This window comes from Acomys russatus, chromosome 1 (assembly GCF_903995435.1).
Source record: "Acomys russatus chromosome 1, mAcoRus1.1, whole genome shotgun sequence".
Classification (NCBI taxonomy): Eukaryota; Metazoa; Chordata; class Mammalia; order Rodentia; family Muridae; genus Acomys; species Acomys russatus.
Window position 1 is genome coordinate 118,636,072 of NC_067137.1, and position 23,117 is coordinate 118,659,188.

The following is a 23,117-nucleotide window of genomic DNA, read 5'->3' on the forward strand; positions in this document are numbered from 1 at the left end:
ATCTTAAAGAACATGCAAGTGCTTAAGCTTTTAGACCTCGTGGGGTTATTCATGTGCTTGGGAACTCGGGTGGGCCGCGAGCGCAGAGCAGTGCGCAGGAGGACAGGTGGCTTTAAGTCACTGCCAGGATTCCTGAAGGTGGCCCCTCAGCTGGGGCTTGGTGGCTTGGTGGCTTGGTGGCATGGTGGGAGAGAGTAAGCGAAGGCAGAGAAGAGCGCAGGGCCCGAGATGAATGGCTAAGAGGTGTCAGCGCCCCACTGTGGGGCTGCTCTGTAGAAAGTGCTCAGTAGACACAACTGTTGCTCCCTCCGTGAGAGGAGGGCGAGTGTGCAGGCAGAGGAGGTCTTCGGGCTGTGAAGGATGGAAAGGAGGAGTGAATGGAGCTTTTGCCCTGAGGTGGGAGGTGACTAGGATGGTGGTTACGGCTCCCTGCTTGCCATTAGCCGCTGCCTTTCCTGCTGCCTGTGGGGAGCTGCCGCTTGTTCTCTGGGGCTGAGTGACAGAACAAAGCTGGCTGCCAAGATGGTGAGTTGGGTTTAACTCTTAAGCTTGCAAAGTTCTAAGGTCTAGACTTTTTCCTTTCTGCCAGAGAGCTTCAAGTTGAGAAGCAAGCCATCTGCCAGGGAGTCGTGACCCTTTGAAGAGGAACAGAGGCTGGCTCAGGTAGTGATTACTGCTGTTAAAAGGGACGTGTGAGCTCCAAGTAGTGTTACACACAAAGTAGAGAGGAAATAGGAAGAGATATACAGAGCTAGGTGATTGGCTGTTGGGAGACAGCTGTGCTGTGAAGTGAGAGGCTGAGTGGTAGCCTTCTCTTCTGCCCGGGCTGGACGCCAGAGACCCTGAGTACAATAGTAGAGCCTATGAAGATTTCCAGGAAGGAACTTTGTTGTGTGGGATGGGATGTGGGCAGTCAGGGAGCAAGGTCCTATGGATCACCTCAGTCTCCACAGTAAGTTTGGGCAGGTAGCGCATGGCCTGATGTGCCGTTCGGGTGGGAGAGAGCAAGTGTCCTAGGGTCCAGCGGTGCTTCTGTGCGCCCTTTAAAACTTTCTCATCAATCCATCCACTTCCTTGCTAATTTGGGGTGGGGGCGTAGTGGGTAGCTTTGGTTGTAGCCCTGGCTGTCCTGGAACTCACTCTGTAGACCAGGCTGGCCTCAAATTCAGAGATCCACCTGCCTCTCGAACAGCGGTAACGGCAGCCACCGTCCCTGCAGTCAGGCCGAGGCCTTTTGTTTTGACTCTGTGTTCACCATGCAGCTCAGTGCTGTTCCATGTGTAATTGCCTTGTTTTGCCGGTTGTCAGCAGAACAGATAGTGCTGGTTGTATCTGGGGGTTTTGGTTTGTTTGTTTGTTTATTGAGGTGGGACCTCACTGTGTAGCCCTGAAGCCCACATCTTGCTTGCCTTTGTCTCTCAAGCCTGGGATTAAAGGTGTGCACAGCATCTGTGCCTTAGCAGAGGGGAAGCTGGGAGGGTAGCCTCCTGCCTCCTTTGTCCTGGGTTCCCAGGACCACGTGGCCCTCTCAGGTCCTAACTGTGGAACCCTCAGTTTTGCACTTGCTCAAAGTCTTCTTTTCTGCTAAGTTTGTTATTTGGGGATCAAACAGAACAAGTCATATAGTGTCACAGGCCCCTTTGGAAGAAAGGCGGGGCCTGTGGGCTTGCCGCGGTAAAGAACACAGAGGCTGACACACTGAGGAGCGGCACTGTCTCCCGTTTTAGTTACTTCAGCGGGGCTTGTGTCTGTGCTTGTGTGTGAATGTATGTCACTAGGCTTGTCAGCAAGCACCTGTACCCACTGAGCCATCTCACTGGCTCAACAGAAACAACCCAGCATACACGAGACATTTCTCCTCGAAGAAAATGTGCTTCTTGAAGGAAGAAGGGGGGAAAAAAAGGAAACTTGACCATCTGAATTCAGTCCCTGTAACCCATGTGGTGGAAACAGAGCACTGCTTTCTACAGCTTGTCCACTGCCCCCAGCACGCCACATGTCACCTGTGTGCACACAACAACAGCACAACAAAGAAAAAAAAGCACATGCCTGTAATCCCAGCATGCCACATGTCACCTGTATGTGCATACACACGGTAAATGTTAAAACAACAACAACAACAACAGCACAATAAAGAAAAAACAGTACACACCTTTAATCCCAGCACTCAGGTAGGCAGAGGCCGGCAGATCTCTGTGAGTGAGTTCCAGGCTAGCCTAATCTAGAGTGAGCTCCAGGACAGCCAGGGCTACACAGAGAAACACCGTGTCTTGGAAAGAAAAAAAAAATTTTTTTTTTAAATAGGAAGAGTTGGGGGGCACATTTAAAAGTCACTTTTATTAACTCAAGCCAGAAACTATTTGCTTTTGACCTTGCAGTATAGTATGTTGGGTATGTTTCCCCCATTTGCCTGTGGTCAACATAGCTAGGTTCCAAATCCAACCCTGACATTTGCCAGGCAGGACAGTGATGGCAGCAGAGGAAGGAGCCTTCCTGGGCGGACTCCAGCCCTGCGCCTGATCGCCCGAGAGACCTGTAAAACCATAGCATGTGCCTCCTCCATCGTTTCTGCTGCACAGGGCCTGGAGTGGGTTGAGAGTGTACACTCTGGCTGCCTGGCCGTCTGTGGACCACAGTTGAGTACCTGAGCAGTGGGCACTGAGGTGCAGTAGACGCACCTGAGCCTCTGTTAGAATTCTTGGAGTGCATTTGGAAATATGGAACTTAAGACCAAGGAGGTTTTCCTTCTAAAGTCTGGGAGCCCTTGTTCCATGTGTTTGAAGGTGGAAATGTGGAAAATGACAGTTACAGTGAATATTTTATAGTTAGTCTAACAATATCTAATTGGCTACATATGTGAAATCGCTCTTATAAAATGTGAGGTGAGTGTTAAGTCTCAATTAAAGCCGTATTTTAAGACGCGAGGTTCATAGCGGAATATAAAGTAGTTTAGCTTCACTTGCTCATCTCAATGTGCTGTTCACGATATTATTTTTCTCTTTTTCCTCCAGGCTGCTGACCTGAGTAAACCAATAGATAAAAGGATATACAAAGGAACACAGCCGACTTGTCATGACTTCAACCACCTCACAGCCACGGCAGAAAGCGTCTCTCTCCTAGTGGGCTTTTCCGCAGGCCAAGTCCAGCTTATAGACCCAATCAAAAAAGAAACTAGCAAGCTATTTAATGAGGAAGTAAGTAGCACTCGGCTTTAGCTGTTAAGAATCCCTGTAAGAGTTTCTGTGTTCTTGCTCAAAGGGCCTTGTTTTACCCTGGGTTAAGCCTGCTTTTCATTTGCTTAGCTCTCTTTACTGTGTATTATGCAAGTATAAATGTGGTAGACAAATGTTCTGAACTTGTTTGTCCTTGAGGTAACTGTGTGTGTTTGTACAGAGAATGATCAGCTGTCTACAGCAGGTACCTTAGAACCCTTCTGCATGGGAGCTGGGGAGATGGCTCAGTGGGCAATGTGTTTCTTTGGATTTCCAGCACCCACATAAAAAGCCAGGCATGGCCACTTGTGGAGACCAAAGGATCCCAGGGACTCAACAGTCAGCTAGTCTAGAAGACAGTCCGTAAGCTCCAGTTCAATGAAAAATCTTGTTTTAAAAAAAATACAGCGGGGCTCTATGGTGCAAGCCTTTGATCCCAGCATTCGGGAGACAGAGGCAGGTGGATCTCTGTGAGTTCGAGGTCAGCCTGGTCTACAAAGTGAGTCCAGGAAAGCCAAGGTTACACAGAGAAACCTTGCCTCTTAAAAATTAAAATTAAAAATTAAAAAAATACATAATTGCTGGGCATGGTGGCGCATGCCTTTAATCCCAGCACTTGGGAGGCAGAGGCAGGTGGATCACTGAATTCTAGGCCAACCTGGTCTACAGAGCAAGTCCAGGACAGTCAAGGCTACACAGAGAAACCTTGTCTTGAAAAACAAATAAATGCATAATAGTAGAGGAAGCTGTGTCATGTGACCTCTGATCTCAACAGTCATGTGGGGGCACACACATCACTTCTATAATGGGAACAAGCATATTGATAACTTGAGATGTGATTTTTGTTTTGTTGTTTTGAGACAGGATCTTACTGTGTAGCTCTGACTGGTCTGGAACTCACCATGTAGATTAGGCTGGTCTCGAACTCACAGAGATCCTTCTGCCTCTGCCTCCCACATGCTGGGATCAAAGGTGTGCGCCACCATAGCCAGTTCTTGATACGTATATTTTAAACAAGAAGGTACAGAATTCCAGACATTGTTCATGTCACTGAACAATTTCATGTAGATGGAATGACTTGGTGACATATTCTAAGGCTGCTCAAATTGCAGCTTAAGCTCGTGTGTGTGTGTGTTTGATAGGCATTTGGCTAAGGAGTGGCTCTCATGCTCTTGAATATATTTTTGTACAATTACCTTTGACATTAGGAATCCTGGACCTAAAACTGGATCACAGCAGCACACAGGTTTTGCAAATGTGGCATGCGCTGGGGTTTCTGGCGCATCTCCAGCTCCATTCAGGTAGGAGCTTGAGCTCTCTGACTCCTGTTGAGGAGTGTGTCAGGGCTGTTGCACAGCAGGCAGAAGTTGCCAATACGTTGTGTGTATTCAGGCCATTCAGTGTTTTGTTTTGGTTTTTGAGACTTTGATAAACCACTATTTGATACTTTGTCTCTCCTGCTTCAGTGTGGCTTTCCCAGAAACAGCAGCGATGCAGCAGCCTTGCTGAGGGGATGGTCTCAGCCGTTTAGGAGGGTGGTATTATATGGCTCTGTGTCAGAAGGCTGTGGGATTTGCAGTGCTGCTGGTTTTAATATTGTGTACATGGACCAGAGCCGTGTTCCCAAGCCTGGTTGGTAAGATGTAATTTTGGGAAGAGGAAGAATAACTCCACAGCAGCCACAGTTCTGACTCTTTGCCGTCTTGAGGCACATGCTGTCTGCATGACCAGTATCATCCTGTTCCTTCTGGGTTGATTAGGAATAAATTTGCCCTCTGAATTGACAGCTGAAGAGAAAAGCTATTTAGCCACATTTTTCCTTAAAAAATATTAATCAGAAAAGAATCTGTTTACTCAGACATTTTACTAATGCCACTTGGGGAGGTGATTTGTAAGTGGCTGGGTGATTTGTTTATTTACTTATTTTATGAGGACTGGGGAATATAGCAAGGTAGGAGGCACAAAGCTGCTCTTCTGTGCACTGTTAACTGAAACTGGAGTTGGAGTCATTGTGGGACCTTGTTTGTGTTTGGGTAGAAGAGCGTGTGATGGACCGGGAATGCACTGAACTCCGTGCCAAGCTGTTGGTCAACGAGACCCAGAGGCAGTTCTGACTGAGGATGGCACAGAGTGCCACTTAGAGAACAAGAAAGGTTTGTGTGTTGTGCTGGGGGAGGGCTGGGGAGTTGGAGCCCGAACGGCTCTGACAGTGCTCTGGTTGCCTCAGCCAGACCCTTCTGCCCTGGTGATGGAGCTGCAGGATAGAGAGCGGCTCCCCGTTTCATGACGTAAGCACACAGTCCTTGCCTGCTCTATGATTGCAGTTGAAAGTGGCTGTTGAGAATGCTGGGACTGCTGTGCATGCTTTAATGCCAGGTTGGCATTTGGAGTGCTAGATTGAAATTGTGTGCCCTTCACAAGTCTTTGGTGGTGTGAATCCACTTCTCAGGCATAGGGTGCGTTTCTCAGAGTGCCAGGAATGATGTAGAGAGATGTCCTTGTGTTATAAGCTCAGCATCAGTGTGCACTTTAGAGGTTTCTGGTGCTTTCACATAGGAGGTGGAGGGTTGGCTTTCACTTTACAGATGAAGAAATCTGCAATGTGCTTTGTCCACGTCAGGTAGCAAGTTCGTAGAGGTGGGACTAGAAATTAATTCCAGAAACTGACTCTGATTGTAGGCTGTAAGCCTCACAGGTGTGGTTGCCAGTCAGACCTTGTCTTCTGAGCAGCTTGGTCAGGCACACTCTAGCTGTGAGTCGCACAGCCACATCAATGAGGTATTGATGGGATAAGTACATGTGTTCTTTTGGTTGTTTTACATAGATCAGACTGGACTAGACAGTTTAGACAAGACTAGCTTTGAACTCATAGAGATCCATCTGCCTCTGCTTTCCAAGGCCTGGTATCAAACATGTGCTTACCACGTGTGTTCTTTAAATATGTGTCAAATAAAGAATGTTTTTAAACTTATTTATTCATGTATATGGTGCCCACCTCTCCTTCCCCCATAGTTTAAATTTTTCTTAAAAGTCAGACTTGGCTGGTAGCATGGGTAGCTCACTGGAAGGAAGGCTGAGGTAGGAGGACCACTAGGTTGAAGCCAGTTTGGGCTGCACAGAGACCCTGTATCAAGAGAAAGCGAGGTGAGGAAGATGACAGGCTCGTGACGGGGCTTGAGAGGAACGCCAGAGTGCGATACTATCTGGGCTTGGCAGGCTTGTGGGGGGCGGGCAGGGACAGTCCTCTTGGGAAGCCAGCCTGGGCAGCAGAACAAGACCCTGTCTAAAATAACAAACAGGTCAGAACAAACAAACAAACAAAAAACAAGTTGGCGTTTTCTGGAACATCAAGTGACAACATAGTCAAGCCACCGGGTGGAGCTGGTCGTAGCAGAAACCATCACCAGAAGGAGTTACAACCACATTACTCATGACCCTCAGAGATGTGGGCTTAGCATGGAAGTGGGGGCTTCGGGCTTTTAATCAAGGCTCACATGTGTTTGTTTTTAGAAGGTGGGCTGGAGTGAAGGAAGAGAGCATGGCCAGGGAGAAGGAAGCTGTAGTCAGTGTCCAGGTGAGTGTGAGGCCTGAGCTTGACTTCTGACAGTTGAGCAAATTCATTTGGCAGACTTAGAGCCCTGCAGTCCTGGCCTGCAGCAGGTAGAGCCTGCCTTGTGACCCTCTTGGAGGAGACAGCATAAACAGCAGCAGCACCCACTCATACGGTGCTGACCTGCTGGGCGTAGCAAAGAGTGCAGGCTGCTTTAAGCTGGCACATGAGAAGTGTCAGGAAGCGGTGCTCTTGAAGGCGAGCCTCAGGAGGCGGCCACCGATGGAAGGAGCTAGAGATGGACCATTTCTGAAGCAGAGATGCGGGCAGACCATTTGCGGCAGAGAACAACACAGGGTCAGGGCACTGAGAGACAGTCTCTAGGCAGAGCAGTGAGATGAGGCATGAGCGTGGAGGGCCTGGCCAGGCAGAGTTGCTATAAGAAGCCTGTTTTGTAGAATCCCATAAAGGGAAGGGAAGCGCAGTCAGATTGTTGTGGGTTATTTTTAAATATTCCCCCCTCCCCTCCCTCTCCTTCCCTTCCTCCCTCCTTTCCTTTTTGTATGGGGCAAGAATTGAAAGATGACTCCAGGTACTGTCTTGGTCTTGGTCTCAGGCCTGTCCTCAGGCACTGCAGAGACTTGCAGTTTTGCCTGCTTCTGACCAGAAGGAAGAGGAAGTGCCCAGTGTCTCTAGGCTCTTTTAGGAAGTGAAGTCCTCAGCTCCCTCCTGTTCCTGTCTTTTTTAGTCTCTCAAAGTGGATCAGAGGTTTCTGTTTGTTGTATTCTGTATGTATTTAGCCACACAGTTCATCAACAAGATGGGGAAGTCTACCTGGCCATTGTAATCAATGTTTCCAACTTGCTGGGGTGCCCAGAGTTTGCTTTTGTAACTACTGATTATATATTTGGGGAAGAAGTGCGACAGAGGGACAAGGATCACTTGCTATGTTACGATAATCAAAACCTTTTTTAGTTAAAGTTCTGATTTGGGGGTTTGTAGCCACAGGATAGTGACTTAAAGGAATTTTCAAAGTGTTTTTGTTGGGTTGGTGTTTTTATTTTTTTTTGAGAGGGTTTCTCTGTGTAGCCTCGGCTGTTCTGGAACTTGCTGTAGACCAGGCTAGCTTCAAACTCAGAGATCCCCCTGCCTCTGTCTCCCCACTGCTGAGATTAAAGGTGTGTACCACCACTGCCCAACTTGAAAGTTTTTTTAATTGTCATATATTAATAATATACAATAATGGGCTTCATTATGGCATTTTCTTTTTTTAAAGGTTTATTTATGTGTCTGTGTGCATGTATGACCTTGTCCATACAGCTGTTCTTGGAGGTCAGGGTCAAGTGTCAGACACCCCTAGAGCTGAAGGTGTAGGTGGCTGTGCCCTTCTGGGTGTGGGTGCTGTGAGAGGCCATCAGGAAGAAGCTCTCTTAACTGCTGCTTCTCACTCTGGCTCCATCGCCATGACATTTGCTTATGTGAACACGTGTTCTGATCATTTTCACCCCTTTATTCTGTTGTCCCTCTTTATTCTTGCTCATCCCTTTCTACTTCCCAGCTAGTCTGCTTTCATGACTGTCGTGTGACCCAGTGAGTTTCACTGGGGATGGCTTAAAGGAAGATGAGCACCACGCCAGTGGCTGCATATAGTCCACAGAGCTGGGGCAGGGCTCCAGGAGGCAAGTGTCATAAGCCCGGTCTTGTGGGGATACTATGCAGGGAGTGACGGCCACTGCAGCTGAGGATCGCAGCGCTGGTGAAGGTGCTGGCCACCAAGAGGGACCCAGCTCCACTACCACAAGTTCTCCTCTTACCTCCATATGTGAGCATGCACACACACTAACTTTATTTTTTCAGGTGTTGGGCCTGGAGAGACAGATGAGTGGTGAAGAACATTTGTTGTTCTTCTAGAGGGCCCAGATTTCTGCCTTCCATGGGTCCCTGCAGACAGATACACATATACACATAATAAAAATCAAAATAAATCCTTAAAGGAGCAAAGTTTGGGGGTGGACCAATGATGGAGTGTGCCCCTTTCTTACAGAGGACCTGAGTTCAATTCTCAGCACTCTCATTGAGCAATTCACAGCAGTGTGTACGGGATCCAGAACCCTCTTCTGTTCTTAGGGCATCTCCACTCACATGCACATGTACACACACCCTCACACTGTTGTCAGCAATAAAGTCAGTCTTTAGGAACAGGGGGAAAAAAAGTGCAAATCCAGAAGTCAGTGTCCCACAGCTCCTCTTATTTTCTCTAATTCTTAGCACTTTCCCAAGCTTCTTGTTTATTTTATTTAATGTGGGGGGGGGGGGGTTTGCATGCATGTAAGTCTCCTGCCGTTAGGGTTGAGAAGAGGGAGTGAGGTCTTCTGGAACTGTGAGCCACCATGTGGGTGCTGGGAATGGTACCCTGGACCTGTAGAAGAATAATCAGTGCTCTTAACTGCTGAGCCATTACTCCAGTCCCTCGGCCCCCTTTTCCTACTCTGTTCCCTGAGCCTTGGAAGGAGCAATAGACAGGTTCTGTTAATGAGTGGGCATTCAGCATCAGTTATCTTCTGTACTTTGACCAGCTACAAGGGAAATTTAAGTTTTGTTTTGATTGTAGTAAGCTATAAAATATAAAAGAGCTTGTCATCTTGGCTGCTTTTATTACTGATAAGTATTGGGACCCTCTGTTCTAAACTTTGAGGCCGAAGCAAGCACATGTGTCTTGTGTTTAGATCAAGTCTAGCCAAGGGATACATTGGGGAGGATGAGTTATTAGGGGTGATGCCTCCCAGCTCAGGGTCCCTCCTGAGCCAGAACTGCAGGATGGGAAAAGAGAGCAGGATCTGCTTTGCAATATTCTGGCTAGTTCTGACTTTTTTACGAGTGCGACGTACACTATATCAGTTTTGGTTTTGTTGCTTTTTTTAACTGAAGGAAGGAATAAGCATATAATAATGTACTTCCTAAAGTTTTAGCACCGCTGAAAATGACACCTGATCCTCTCTTGGTGGCTTGAGCCCTTCTCTGATTCTTCCCTGGGAGCACTTCAGCCTTCTCCACGCACCTGGGGGGGGGGTGGTTCTTATACTATGGCTTTTCTCACAGCTGTTATGTTTTTAAAATTGTTTTAGTATTTTTTGTTATAAATTAATATCTGAACTGGGTGTGGTGGCGCATACCTGTAATCCCAACACTCAGGGATGCAGAGGCAGGGGGAGCTCTGTGAGTTTGAGGCTAGCCTGGTCTACAAAGCGAGTCCAGGACAGCCAAGGCTACACAGAGAAACCCTGTCTCAAAAAACAAAATAAGGCCGGGCGTGGTGGCGCATGCCTTTAATCCCAGCACTCGGGAGGCAGAGGCAGGCGGATCGCTGTGAGTTCGAGGCCAGCCTGGTCTACAAAGCGAGTCCAGGACAGCCAAGGCTACACAGAGAAACCCTGTCTCAAAAAACAAAATAAAACAACTAAAATGCATACCCACCTCCAAGTATTTTTTTCTGCTTGTATTGTTGGTAGAAGAAAAATAAAAATGAAATGCTTCAGAAAGCTTCAATTCACATTAATTTGTTGTTGACACTTGGATATGGCTGCAGATTTGTTTTCTTGTTCCTTGTAACCACTTTGGTGAACCCAGCACACTTCTGCTAATGAGGTGAGCAGGTGCCTTTTTCTTACTTCATATGCTTTTCCCTTGAGTTGCTCTGTGAAGTGGGCTTGCTGATTGGACTTCTGGGAATTGGAAGAGGGTCAGCTCTGGCTGAGTTTTCAGGACCCGTGCAGACTCTAGAGCCCACAGCTCCATGCCTGAGCCCCAACCTGGACACAGAAAGGTCTGGCTCTGTGGTGGTGTGGGCATGCGTGGTTTTAGAGGTGGGCTCTGAGTCTTTTGGAAGCTGGCTCTTTCATGAGGTGCTCTGTGCTCACTGTGGTGAAAATGACAAAATGGCCTTGCTGTGCTCCCTCTGGATAGATGTTGCCAGAGTTCTAAACTGCACCTTGCTGTACCATCTTCCCCGGAGATCCCAGGATGTCCGTGGTCTGTGTTCTTCTCCATACTGCCTTACTCCACTCTGCTTCTCATCTTCACTGGCTGCAGACCGACCTTCCTGCTGTCTCCTGGCCTGAACTCAGGGGTTTGACCCTCTCCTCACCCCACCCTCTCTAATAGACATAACACATCGCCGCTGGCCAGCTTGAGGGCCTCTCTGTTCGTGGCCTCCTGACCAGTTCATCCACTTGTTTCCTCCTTGTCCTGCCCCTTCCCTTTTCAGAGCCTTTGATGCCCCACTGTCTGCAGTGGCGCGGTCGAGGGAGAGAAAGATTGAGCTAGCTGTGGGTCTGCACTCACAATTTCAAAGCATGAAAGTCAAGCGAAATTAATTTTAAGAATACATTGTATTTTATCTCATATACCCCAATACTTCACCATACAATGTAAGAACAAGGAATAATATCATCGACAATCTTCTTCCCATATGACAATCGCAGAATCCAGTGTGCATTTTGTGTTTACAACACATCTCCCTTGAGGCCAGTAACATGGAGGGGACAGTACACAGCTTCAGGGACACAGCCTGGCCCCATCCTAGGGCCTCACAGCCCTGTATTTCAGTTCACAACTCTATCCAGGTGCTCCAGCCTTTTCCAGTCCTCTGACTGCTCTATGAGCACCCTGGCCAGTTTGCTCCGCCTCCCCTGCGCACCTCTTTGTGGCACTACTATAGAAATAGGATTTTGCTGTTATCTTCTCAAAATGCTTGTCTAGATGAGTGCTTGCTCTCCAGTGCGAGCTCAAAACCAACGCAGAGATCCTGCCTCCTAACACCGGCTTCTAACAGGAATCTATAATTCTTTCAGAATATATTTTCTGAAATAAAAACGTAACCCTTTTGGTGTAGAAGCTGGGCTGTTCTTGGTTTGGTTTGGTTTTGAGACAGTCTTGCCATGTATTCCTAGCTGGCTTGGTACTCCCTATGTAGCCTAGCCACCATGCCCACATTCTGTCTGCATACATTTTATTCTTATATTTATTGAATAAAATAGTCCAGGTGTGTTATTTCTTTATTTGAAAAGTTAGGACAGGACACTTTCTGTTCTCTTTTCTCTTACACTCAAAATTGTAATAACCTGGAAGAACTGGACTTGGCTGACTCTCTGGTCAGGTGTTGGTTTCCCACTTGGCTGTGCTGTCTGAGCTAAGCTAGCTCTGTCTCAGCGAAGCTTTGTTGTAACCATGTCAGGCTGCTCTTTAGGCCAGCTCACATGCATCCACGGCACAGAAGATAGCTACCCACTTTGGAGCCACTCTCAGTAGCACACTGCCACTGTCATGGGCTCTTGAGCACCTGCATTTGTTCCCTCGAAGCTATTCTTGTGTCTTCTCAGCATCCTTTGTGCCAGCCTCCCAGCTTTCCACCTGGCTTCCACCACCTCAAGAGGTTTGTCTTGGCTGTCCTCCTGGGGACTGAAATTGCTGGAACACCCATTCCCAGCACTTGAGCAGGGAGACTTCCTGGATGGTTTTCTATGCAGCACTTTACATCATCGCACCACACCTGCCACATAGAAAGGCTTGACAGCTTTAATGGATGCTTTAGGAGTGTCTGGCATGTGGGATGCAACTTTAGACAAGTCTGGTGACCTCTGAACTTCTGTTTCTTCATGGGCCATACCTTGTGATAGGGAACATAGGCCCTGGTGGCAACATAATGTGTTATAGTTTCCATGGGAGGCATTTAGGCTGTACCTCTAAAATGTTTACAAAGCTTCTGTCCCTCTGACCTGTCTGTGTATGCGCTACTCATCTTTGTGAAAGCTGCCCTGGGCTCAAGGGCGTTCATCACCACACCAGTGCTGAGCAGTAGGGGTCTTCCAGCGCCAGCTGTCTGCCATGCGATCAAGCGCTTGTAACTTCAGAGAAGAATTTCTGAAATTGCAGGTTGCATCATTGACTGGGAGAGCTACCGGATCTGTGCTGGATCTGGCAGTTTACGGATGCAGGCATTCTGGGTAATGAGCTAATCCAGTGAGGCTTCCTGCTGTCGTCACGCACATGAGTTAGGAATGCCTTGACTGTTGACGTGTGTGGAGCATTTGAGAGAGGATGTCAAGTCTCTTGTCAGTGCTGGGCACCCAGAATACATAGGTCCTCAGGTTGGAAGGGAGGCCTGCCCTCTTGCAAGCCACACACCGTGGGGTTTGGTGCCCAGCCCCCAGGGCCAGAAGGTGAGGCCTACATATTGTGAGCAGTTATAGCACGTGGTGTAGGTTTTCTTTCAGTTACATCCACAGCTTGGCTTAGGGTGGTTGTAGTGTACATTTTTAGTGCACAAATGAAATTGCTCTGCAGTGCGTCTGGTCACTGCAGTGGCACCTCCATTGGATGTGCTATTGCCACCGGCTGTACCTCACCATGACACAGCAGCATTTCTTCTTACCAGGGTTACATTTCTTGAGTTTCAGTGGAATTTTTTCTGTTGTACTTTTTTTTTTTAAAGGCTGTAGGTAAAAATTTACTCCTAATCATACTGCTAGATGCTTTCACGACCTTAAAATTTTCCACATGTAATGGAGTAGTAGTGATTGCAAAAATGGGACTAGGATCAGGCTGGCAGGCTGGCTCTAACTCTGAGTTAACCTGACAAAGCTCTTGACAGGAACTCATAGATGCCCTTAGAGCGTGCCCCCCTGGCTCAGAGTGAGTGAGTGCTGGGCATCCTGACATAGTGGACTCCCAGAGTCCTCGGCCAAGGCCCTATAAAAGCTGGAGGTCTCTTAGTTTCTGCGCCCTCCTAATACACTCTTCCCCCAAAGGCTGTGATCTAGCTGTGAAAATGAGCAGACCTGCTCAGAAGTTAGTGAGTCTAATGGCAGTCCTGCAGAGCAGCGCTAGGGTCAGGCCAGTGACATTAGCCGAAGGCAGGTGCCTTTGATAGGCAGGTCACCAAGCAGGAATGAGAGTCAAGGAACCAAGACAGTGATAGTGTTCCCAAGGGCAGTGCTTACGGGTGGGTCTAAGACGCCAGCCATGCGGATGGCTTGCCCAAGACCCAAGAACTTGATGCCTCCCTGCTCTGGGACACTGATTGAGGCTCCCATGTGTCTCTGTCAGTAGTTTGTTAGAGGCATCTCTTCTGAGGGCTGATTTTCTTGCAGTGAGCTTGCATTTCTTCCATTTCTTTTCTGCCCAGTCCTGTACTAGTGTTAGCACTGTTGTTGTTACTAGGGCTGCATATGAAGCCTGGTCCTCGTGCATGCTGCATTGTTTCACTTCTATTATTTTCTGAGAAAAACCACCCACTGCTCATACATGGTAACCAAGCCAGCTGGGCAGATGGCTGTAGCTCAAGTCCACCCTGGTGCCCTGCTTGCTCTCTGGGATTCATGTTGGGGAACCCCAGCCAGTTAGGTTGTGCTTACACTTAAATCCTTGGGGCTGTCCCAGTAAGGAGTGTAGCTGTAACAGAGAGTATTTGCAGAAGGAGTTTCAAGGCAAGATTGGGTTCTTCTGGTGGTTTTTGGTAATGTAATTTTGAGAGTACAGCCTAAGGAAGGTATGTGCCCTGGTGAGCCCCATGGTGGGGTCTTCTGTCTGAGTGCCACTCATTTGTCTTGCTTTGTTCCTTCAGTTTTAAAGACAAGACACTGACATGAGCAGTTAAAGAGGCAGTGAGGTCAGTGGACAGAGACAAGTACAGACTCCTGAACTACCCCCACCTGGTTCCACAGAGAATGTGAGGAGATGTGGGTTAAGATACTCACAGGCCAGTGCATGGCAGAAGTGAAGCCACAGTAGGTCCAGGGCTGCAGATGACTCCATGGCCTGGAGCAGCCACAAAAAGGCGCAATGTAGTCAGCCCATGGCCTGCAGTGAGAAAGGCAAAGAAAGCTGTGAGGACTGAAACTTCCCTTCACGGCCTCGTAGCGAGGGCTCTGCGGTAGCTGCAGCGAAACAGTCAGCTACTCCTACATGGGGGCTGGGGCTGGGGCACACCAGCATGCCCTACCATAGGGGCCGGGGCTGGGGCACACCAAAGTGCCCTACCATGGGGCCCGGGGCTGGGGCACACCAGCATGCCCTACCATGGGGGCTGGGGCTGGGGCACACCAAAGTGCCCTACCATGGGGCCCGGGGCTGGGGTTGTGGCACACCAGCGTGCCCTATACAGTAGGGGCCGGGGCACACCAGTGTGCCCAGGACCTGACACCTGGATAGAGTAGGCTCTCAGCAGATAGTTATCAAATGACTGACACCCTCAGTAAAAGACAGTGGCCTGGCACCCAAGTACAGGTCTAGAACGCTCTCCGTTGGCCTGGCTGACACAGGATAAATGTGGAGTGCTTGGATGGATTCTTACCTTCTTGCCAAGAAGCAGAGAAGTTTTGTTTTTTGTTTTTTTATTTTTTTCTGGAAAAGTAGACCTTAACTTCTCCATTGTGATAACTTGTTCTCCTTTGTCTTCACAGAGACTAATAGACAAGTCGCGAGTAAGCTGTGTCAGATGGGTCCCTGGCTCGGAAAGCCTTTTCCTAGTAGCCCATTCGAGTGGGAACATGTACTTGTATAATGTGGAGCACACTTGCGGCACCGCGGCCCCCCACTACCAGCTCCTGAAGCAGGGGGAGAGTTTTGCTGTGCACACTTGCAAGAGCAAATCCACGAGGAACCCTCTCCTTAAGTGGACGGTGGGCGAGGGGGCCCTCAGCGAGTTTGCCTTCTCCCCAGATGGCAAGTTCTTAGCGTGTGTGAGCCAGGACGGGTTTCTGCGCGTGTTCAACTTTGACTCGGTGGAGCTGCACGGTACAATGAAAAGCTACTTTGGGGGCTTGCTTTGTGTGTGCTGGAGCCCAGATGGCAAGTACATTGTGACAGGTGGAGAGGATGACTTGGTGACAGTCTGGTCCTTTCTAGACTGCCGAGTAATAGCTAGAGGCCATGGGCACAAATCCTGGGTCAGTGTTGTAGCGTTTGATCCCTATACTACTAGTGTAGAAGAAAGTGACCCTATGGAGTTTAGTGGCAGTGACGAGGACTTCCAGGACCTTCTTCATTTTGGCAGAGATCGAGCGAACAGTACACAGTCTAGGCTGTCCAAACGGAACTCTACAGACAGCCGCCCTGTTAGTGTTACGTATCGGTTTGGTTCAGTGGGCCAGGATACACAGCTGTGTTTATGGGACCTTACAGAAGACATCCTTTTCCCTCACCAACCCCTCTCAAGAGCAAGGACACACACAAATGTTATGAATGCCACAAGTCCGCCTGCCGGAAGCAATGGGAACAGTGTCACCTCACCTGGAAACTCTGTGCCCCCTCCATTGCCACGGTCCAATAGCCTTCCACATTCAGCAGTCTCCAACGCTGGCAGCAAAAGCAGCGTCATGGACGGGGCCATTGCCTCTGGGGTCAGCAAGTTTGCAACTCTGTCACTACACGACCGGAAGGAGAGACACCACGAGAAAGACCATAAACGAAATCATAGTATGGGACACATTTCCAGCAAGAGCAGTGACAAACTGAATCTAGTTACTAAAGCCAAAACGGACCCTGCTAAAACTCTGGGAACATCCCTGTGTCCTCGGATGGAAGATGTTCCCTTGTTAGAGCCGCTGATCTGTAAAAAGATAGCTCATGAAAGACTGACTGTATTGGTTTTTCTTGAAGACTGTATAGTCACTGCTTGTCAGGAGGGATTTGTTTGCACATGGGCAAGGCCTGGTAAAGTGGTAAGTTTTAACCCTTAATGCTGCACCAGATGTAGAACTTAACTAGGTAGTGATCTTTTCCTTGTGGGAGGGGCGGGATGTACAATGAATGTGAACGACACTTCCTAATGTAAATCTAAATGCATCAGAGCCATAATTTTGGATACTGCATGCCATGTAATTCTGAATCATTTGATATTCACCTTAGCGCATTTAAAAAGTACATAGTCAGACTAATTGCCAGCCAAGCCAGCCACCCTCTGGGTACACGGAGTCCCAATTAGCGCTCCAGTACCAGGCTAGTTCAGGGTTAGGGAGTCACACAACGTGGAGAACAGTGACATCAAAATGCTAAAGTCAAAATTTATGCTTTAACATAACGACTCAGCTAGATTGTTGTACACCTGGTCAGTGTATGTTCAGTACAGGTGACCATTAATTATCATTTATAGTCCAACTTTTTATCTTAAATCATAAAATGTTTAGGAATCTATGGAATTTAACTTAGAAGCAAAGCGTTCATCAGGGTTGATTGATATTATTTTTACATTGTCTGGCAATCCACAGAAAGAGAAGAGCCTTAATTTTTAAAACCCATTTTAGTCATTTTATGACAATTAAAATTGTTTAATAAACATCTTTTTTCAAAGAAGCAGTTTGTAGAACTCTGATTGAAATTGTGCACTGAAATCTCTACATCCCAGAGCCTGGGCAGCTAAGATGCTCTGTGGCCAGGGTCAGCGGCCGCGGCTTTCGCAAGGGCTCCTTGCCACGCCAGCTAAGACTTGGGTGTTAGTTGTTTGTAGCATATGGTTTTTTTCCTAACGGGAAAGGAGGTTCTGTCTGTTTTGTTGTATGACGGGGTGGTGTGCTTCGTTTTTGGGTCAGGAAGGGATGGCTGGACATCAGGGAAAGGCTTCTTGTTTCTGCTTTGTGTGGACTGTTAGCTAGCTGTCCAGGCTGCAGGGGACATCCTGACACGGCACTTGGGTGAGTTCAGGTCCCCCAGGGGGAAAGGTGCGCGTGCACACGCATGCACTTTGATTTCATGCTCTTGTATGGTAGTCCTGAGTCCAGGAGGACTCTTGGAGGCAGATGCTGGTGTAGGACTCAGACCCCACCCTGAGTGCCACCCTTCCCTTGGCCTGTGTCCCCTCAGGAGTGGTGTTGTGTGCACTGCCCCTGTGCCAGGGAAAGCTGTGGGAACTGCAGTTTACTTCCAATTCCTTAGGTCCTGCTTAGCCACTCAAGGAATTTCTTTTTAAACTCTAGTTTCACAATGGAAGATACTTCTTGAGCTGGGTATTTTGTGTCAAAATTATCGTTATTTTATTTGTTAATTTATTTAGAACATTTAGGATTACTTTTCTGTCTTGTACACCTTTGTAATGAAGTATAGCAGTAACGGTTGGTTGTACTGGCTTGAGTAGTAAATACAGCTCGATAATGCTGACTTGGTAAGGCAAGTCTCTGCAGTGTCGAGACTCGGGGAGGTGGTAGCCAGCTACCTGGCTTCCTTCTCCAGAAGACCAGGCCAGGTCCCAGGCCCCTTCTCATGCTCCAGCATGGTGATGGCTGAGTCCGTGCCCCATCCCTAGCCTGCTCCTCCTGGAAAGTGGCTGCTGTTTGATGTGATAGCCTCGGAAATGTGCTGCCCGTGGGACCATGGCAGCCTCCAGGGTTCTCACCTGGTGCCAAGGCGGTCCATGTCTCTGAGCAGCTCTTCACAAGGGTGCTCACATCCATCTGCCTCAGACATGCACTCTTTTGTTCTTGAGGTTAACTGATATGAGGTAGCAAAGACTGCTGCCGTGTAGACAGAGGTCAGATTGAGCTGCCAGGTGGGCAGGTTTGAAATGAGCAGTCCATGTGCAGTTTCCCGAATTCCCTTTCAAATGCTTCTGAGGCATTGAGTATGCAGTTTCCAAATCCAAGACTTTGTGTCTGGCCTAAACACAGAGTGGCCAGTCAGTGGTAAGTAACGCTTTTGGTGATCTCCCAGCTGGAGGGTATCTTCCCTGGCAGGGGGTCATTGCATGTGTACTTGTGACCCAGCACAGATAACCGGGCGCTTACAGCTTCCCTGCCCTGGTAGCATTCCCAGCCTGTCTGGAATTAAGGGCAGTCACTAGGGTGCTGACTGGGTGACTTGAGTCACTTACTGGTGGGAATGGGGGGAGGAAGAACAAGAGTGGATACTACTGTTTCCTTTAAGGAGGGGAAAAAAAAAAAGCATCCAACTATGGATGGAGGCCTGTGAGTTCTTTTCTGCATCTCCAGGATAAAGTCGCAGTTTGTGACTTGGGGTTTGGTCACAATCTTTTCCAACTTAGCTGCTGAATGTTGTGTCCTTAATGTTTACCTGGGACCCTGTTTGGGCCCTTGCTGTGTCTCTTACCCTCCTGGCTCCTCTGCCAGGTTCAGGGGCTGGGAAGAGCCCAGGTCAGCTCTAGAGGGCTGTCTTAGCTGCATGGCCTGGCCCAGGCTGGCCCCTGCATGTAGGGCAATGCTGCTCCAGGCCCACTCTGCCCCCCTGACTGACTCCTGCTCCCCTTTCTTTGACAGCCAGCAGAGCAGTTCTGCAGGCAGGAGGACAGAGGGCAAGGTGTTCTCCAAGACCAGAACTAAAGGTGCGGCAGCTCCAGAAGGGGGGGTGTTTGGGGTTGGGGACCCCCTTCTTCCCTGGGCCCTGCATACAGAGGTGGTGGGCTCTCATGGGATTGCAACAGTGTGTCATGGTGGTTCCTGATCTCCAAAGAATGAGGGACAGGACCACTGTGCTTCCACAGGAGCCACCTGGAGAAATTTGGGGAGCATGTTTTTAGTGTTCTCAACCAACTTTGAGCTTCCTCATCAGAATTTTCATGAGACTTTTCTTTCTTTCTTTTTTTTTTTTCGAGACAAGGTTTCTCTGTGTAGCCTTGGCCATCCTGGACTCACTTTGTAGACCAGGCTGGCCTCGAACTCACAGCGATCCGCCTGTCTCTGCCTCCCGAGTGCTGGGATTACAGGGGTGCGCCACCACGCCCGGCTCATGAGACTTTTCATGAGCGAAAATGCCTTTGGTACCTATAGACCCTGGAACAAAACAGCTTTTGTCAAGAAGAGGCTCTGCAGCAGAAGTCCAGTCTGCACGCTGTAGCCCAGAGCCCTGCTGGGGTCCTGCTCGCCCACCACAGGCAACCTTCCTGGTGAATCTGCCCATAAGCACCTCCTCACCTTCCTCTTTCTGTGCTCCTGGTACCAGGGCTGAGCCAGGCAGCTCAACCCTTGCTGGGTAGGCGCTGCACTTCTGAGCCACATCCCAGCCCTCTGGAGAGGCTTAGAAGCTGGGCCTTCTCTTAAAAGCAAATGCCCCAGAGAGATTGGGTGATGCCTGCAGCCAGTAACTGAACTCTGAATTCCCCTTCATAGGGTAGAGAGCGTGAAGTTTGTCTGCTGTGATGATTGCGTTTAGAAGTGTTTGGAGAGCCACTTGGGTCAGGATGAAGGGTGACTGGACTGTTGTTAGAAAAGCCCAGGGGAGAGGGAGAGAGAAGCCACAAGTGTCTCAAAGACATTCTGAAAGAAGCTGTGACAAGGACTATAGCACTACAGTTCCTGTGAATGTGTACATTCCAACCAAGGTGGTGGCCAGCAGCCACCTCTAGTGTTTGTCTTTAAACCCCCAAGCATAGCCATTCCTCCCCATCCCCCCACAGCTGTGATGCATTCTGAATTTTTAATAAGTTCTAACACAATTTGTGCTAAAGTTAGTGAGCCTGCCTTAGCACATGTGTATACCTGTGTGCAAGGTGCTCTCACCTCTTGCTGGAGAGGGAGATATTTTCTTTCTTTGTTGAGCAAGCTCAAAGCGTGAGGAAGAACAAGACACGGAGGGCCAGCAAAGGATTGGGTAGAAACCCAAAAGTCACCATCAATCTTTCTGACCACCTGAGGAAAAACTAGGAGCAGAGTTTAGTGGTGGCTTTCCAGTGGCTGACCTTGGAACGTAGCTCGCCTGTGGGCAGTCATGGCTGAAGGTGTCCATGCTCCCTTACGCCTCTTGGCGCAGGGCCAGTTGCACCACGTAGGCATGTGTATCCACCGTTGAGAACCCCTCCCTCACCCATAGAGCCGCCAAGTACTTCTCTGGGTAGGCCTAATACTGACTTGAAGTCATGGCCTCTGGTTGTAGTTGGGATCCTAAGGCTGAACTCCCCACTGTCCTGGGAAAGCATGGGGGAGCCACTAGGCCCTGTTTCTGTCAGAGCGTGCTGTGTGCCATGAGTTGACTGGGCCGCCACAAGCTGGCTTAGGTGAACAAGGAGCTTGTCAAAGTGCTATGTGGTGTCTGTCCCAGGGAGAGGAGACACTGGTGTGGCTTGTAGTGGAAAAGCGCCTGTATTGACCTTGAGACTCAGAGCCCAAGGTCAGTTGTAAGAACAGGCTTTTTTCGTGGGGCAGCTGTCCACTGGTGCGGGGCTGTTCGTTTATGCTGCAGTGGTTACGTTATCTTTGTGTCATGGCTCAGTTCCTAATGCTTGAGTTAAAAGTGTGAAACTCCTGCATTTTAACTTCTGTGTATTTGGGTTTTAAAGATTGTTATTAGGTGACATTGTATAAAGTTGTATGGGTATTTATCTTCAGTGGAAGTCAAGGTAAAACATGTATTCCTTTCTTACATTTTCATCCGATCTCTTCACAACTTGAATAAATTTCATGACGAGCCCTCCTGCTGTGAAAGAGCAGGAAGCTGAGCTCCTACTGCTGCGTGGCCAATGACACTTGAACGTCAGTGTTGTCACTCTAATCCTAGAGCCATGTTTCTGTTTCATTGCTTTGGTTTTTATTTTTTAGCTGTTCCCTTGCCACTGTCACAGCAAAAGACTTACCACACACTTGACATTCTGAAGTACTGGAGGCTGTCCTCTGTATATTAACACTAATAAACATATGAATGCATTCATCGTAAATGTAGATAATTTTCAATAGTCATTTTCATATTTAAGCTTTACACAAAAGAATCTGTGAGCCAAAAAAGAAAAGCTGTTAAATACTGTAAAATTAAGAGCCATGTTAATGTTTATAAACAGATAACTGAGAAGACTCTCTTCCTGCTGCTGTGTGTGCCTCAGCTTACCAGATAAAAGCTGACTCACGTGAGCTGCCCTCAGTGAGGCGGTGGCACTGGTGTTCTCTGCGTGTGAGAAGGTTTCAGTGTGATGTGAATGTTAACTCTGAAGGTAGCTGGGCTACCAGCTGCCTTTGCAGCCACCTAGCCAGCCTAGTGAGCCAAGGGCACTGTGGGCCTCTGTAGGAGCTCTTCCCACCTCACCCCTGCCCAGTGCAGCGAGAGCAGGAGGTGATGTTCCACTGGGGATACAGGAGGATCAGCCATGTGTATTGTCCTCAGTGAATGGCTTCACTGGTCACCTCTGTCTCCAAATGCTTCCGTGTAAGAATTGCAGGTGGATCATATAAATGCACAGGCCCCTGCCAGGTGACAAGGTAAAAGTGAGCTGGCCCAGACGGTCCCTCCTCAGGCCCGTGGTGCTTCCACTCACCTGTCAGCTCTTGTTTCCTGAGGGGCTCTTGCTTAGCTGTCTCTTCTCCAGGCAGGTGGCCTGCCCAGCCCTGTGCTCTGCTTCTCAGCCCTCACAGATAGCTCTAGGATGGTTCCTTCCTGCCTGACTGAGTGGGTGCAGTTGGGTTAGCTGTGAGTGCTGCAAAGCGGAAGATGTTCAGACCTGTAGCTCAGAGTGACCTCCCAGCCTCCACCATGAGAGCAGCATGGGGTCTTTTCTTAGCACTAAACATCTTTGAAGCCCTTAAAAGACAGGTTAAGAACATTTTCAATTTTGTTTAAAGAAAACCAAAGCAGTCGGGTATGGTAGCCCACATATTTAATCCCAGCATTAGGGAGGCAGAGGCAGGCAATTCGCTGTGTGTTTGAGGCCAGCCTGATCTACAAAGTGAGAACAGGACAGCCAGGGGCGACACAGAAACCCTGTTTTGAGAGGGGAAAAAAACCAAACCAAAACAAAACAAAAAACCCAAAAAACAAAAGGAAAGGAAAAAAGAAAGCCATAACATTTGTTTTTCTTTTCTTTTTTTTTTTTTTTTAAACACAGCTACTATGTGCCTGGGGAAAATAAACTATGTCATCTGTGTCCCTCCATGTGGGCCTGTGAATATGGGGGGAGGGGGAATGTTTATAGCAGCTCCTCTGAAACCAGCCTTTCCTTTAGGGTGGGCTCTGGGTAGCTCCTTGGAGGGATGAGCACTGGAGGATTTAGATCCCTCTTTTCCTCCATGGCGGACTTCAGGGCCCAGCAGGTCACAGGATGGGAGGGTCTTAGCTGGCAAACATTTTTCTTAGTGCACAACCTCTGAGAAGCCTTGAACCATTTATTTTCTCTATCTGTCTCTAGATGTCTGTAGAGTGACTTTTTCTCCTTTTCTCTTCAGAGACCAGGTCATATAAGCCACTATGTCACGTTTAGTGTGGCTTGTCAGTGGTAGGTCAAGGCTGGCCAAGGGACAAGGTCCACTACCCAGCGGGAGCCAGGGTCCCAGGACATTGGACAGTAAGTTTGAGGCAGCAATGGACACAGACACTGTGAGCTTCGTAAACCCTTCTCACTGAATCTGGGTACTCCTTACACAGAACTATGG

At 48.5% G+C, this 23,117-nt stretch overlaps 1 protein-coding gene across 4 annotated transcripts in view; it reads left to right on the forward strand.

Annotated features, from left to right (window-relative positions):
* Wdr20 (WD repeat domain 20) overlaps positions 1–23,117 on the forward strand; it is a 60,249-nt gene that overhangs the window by 32,953 nt on the left and 4,179 nt on the right. The window contains exons 2-4 of one of the 4 annotated variants that reach the window (XM_051151595.1): positions 3,012–3,194; positions 15,222–16,481; positions 19,026–19,090. In XM_051151595.1, coding sequence (XP_051007552.1) covers positions 3,012–3,194; positions 15,222–16,481; positions 19,026–19,088 — 1,506 coding nt within the window. In that variant the 3' untranslated portion in view covers positions 19,089–19,090. The remainder of the gene's footprint in view (positions 1–3,011; positions 3,195–15,221; positions 16,482–19,025; positions 19,091–23,117) is intronic. The other 3 variants (XM_051151574.1, XM_051151584.1, XM_051151579.1) reach the window with 3 other exon arrangements.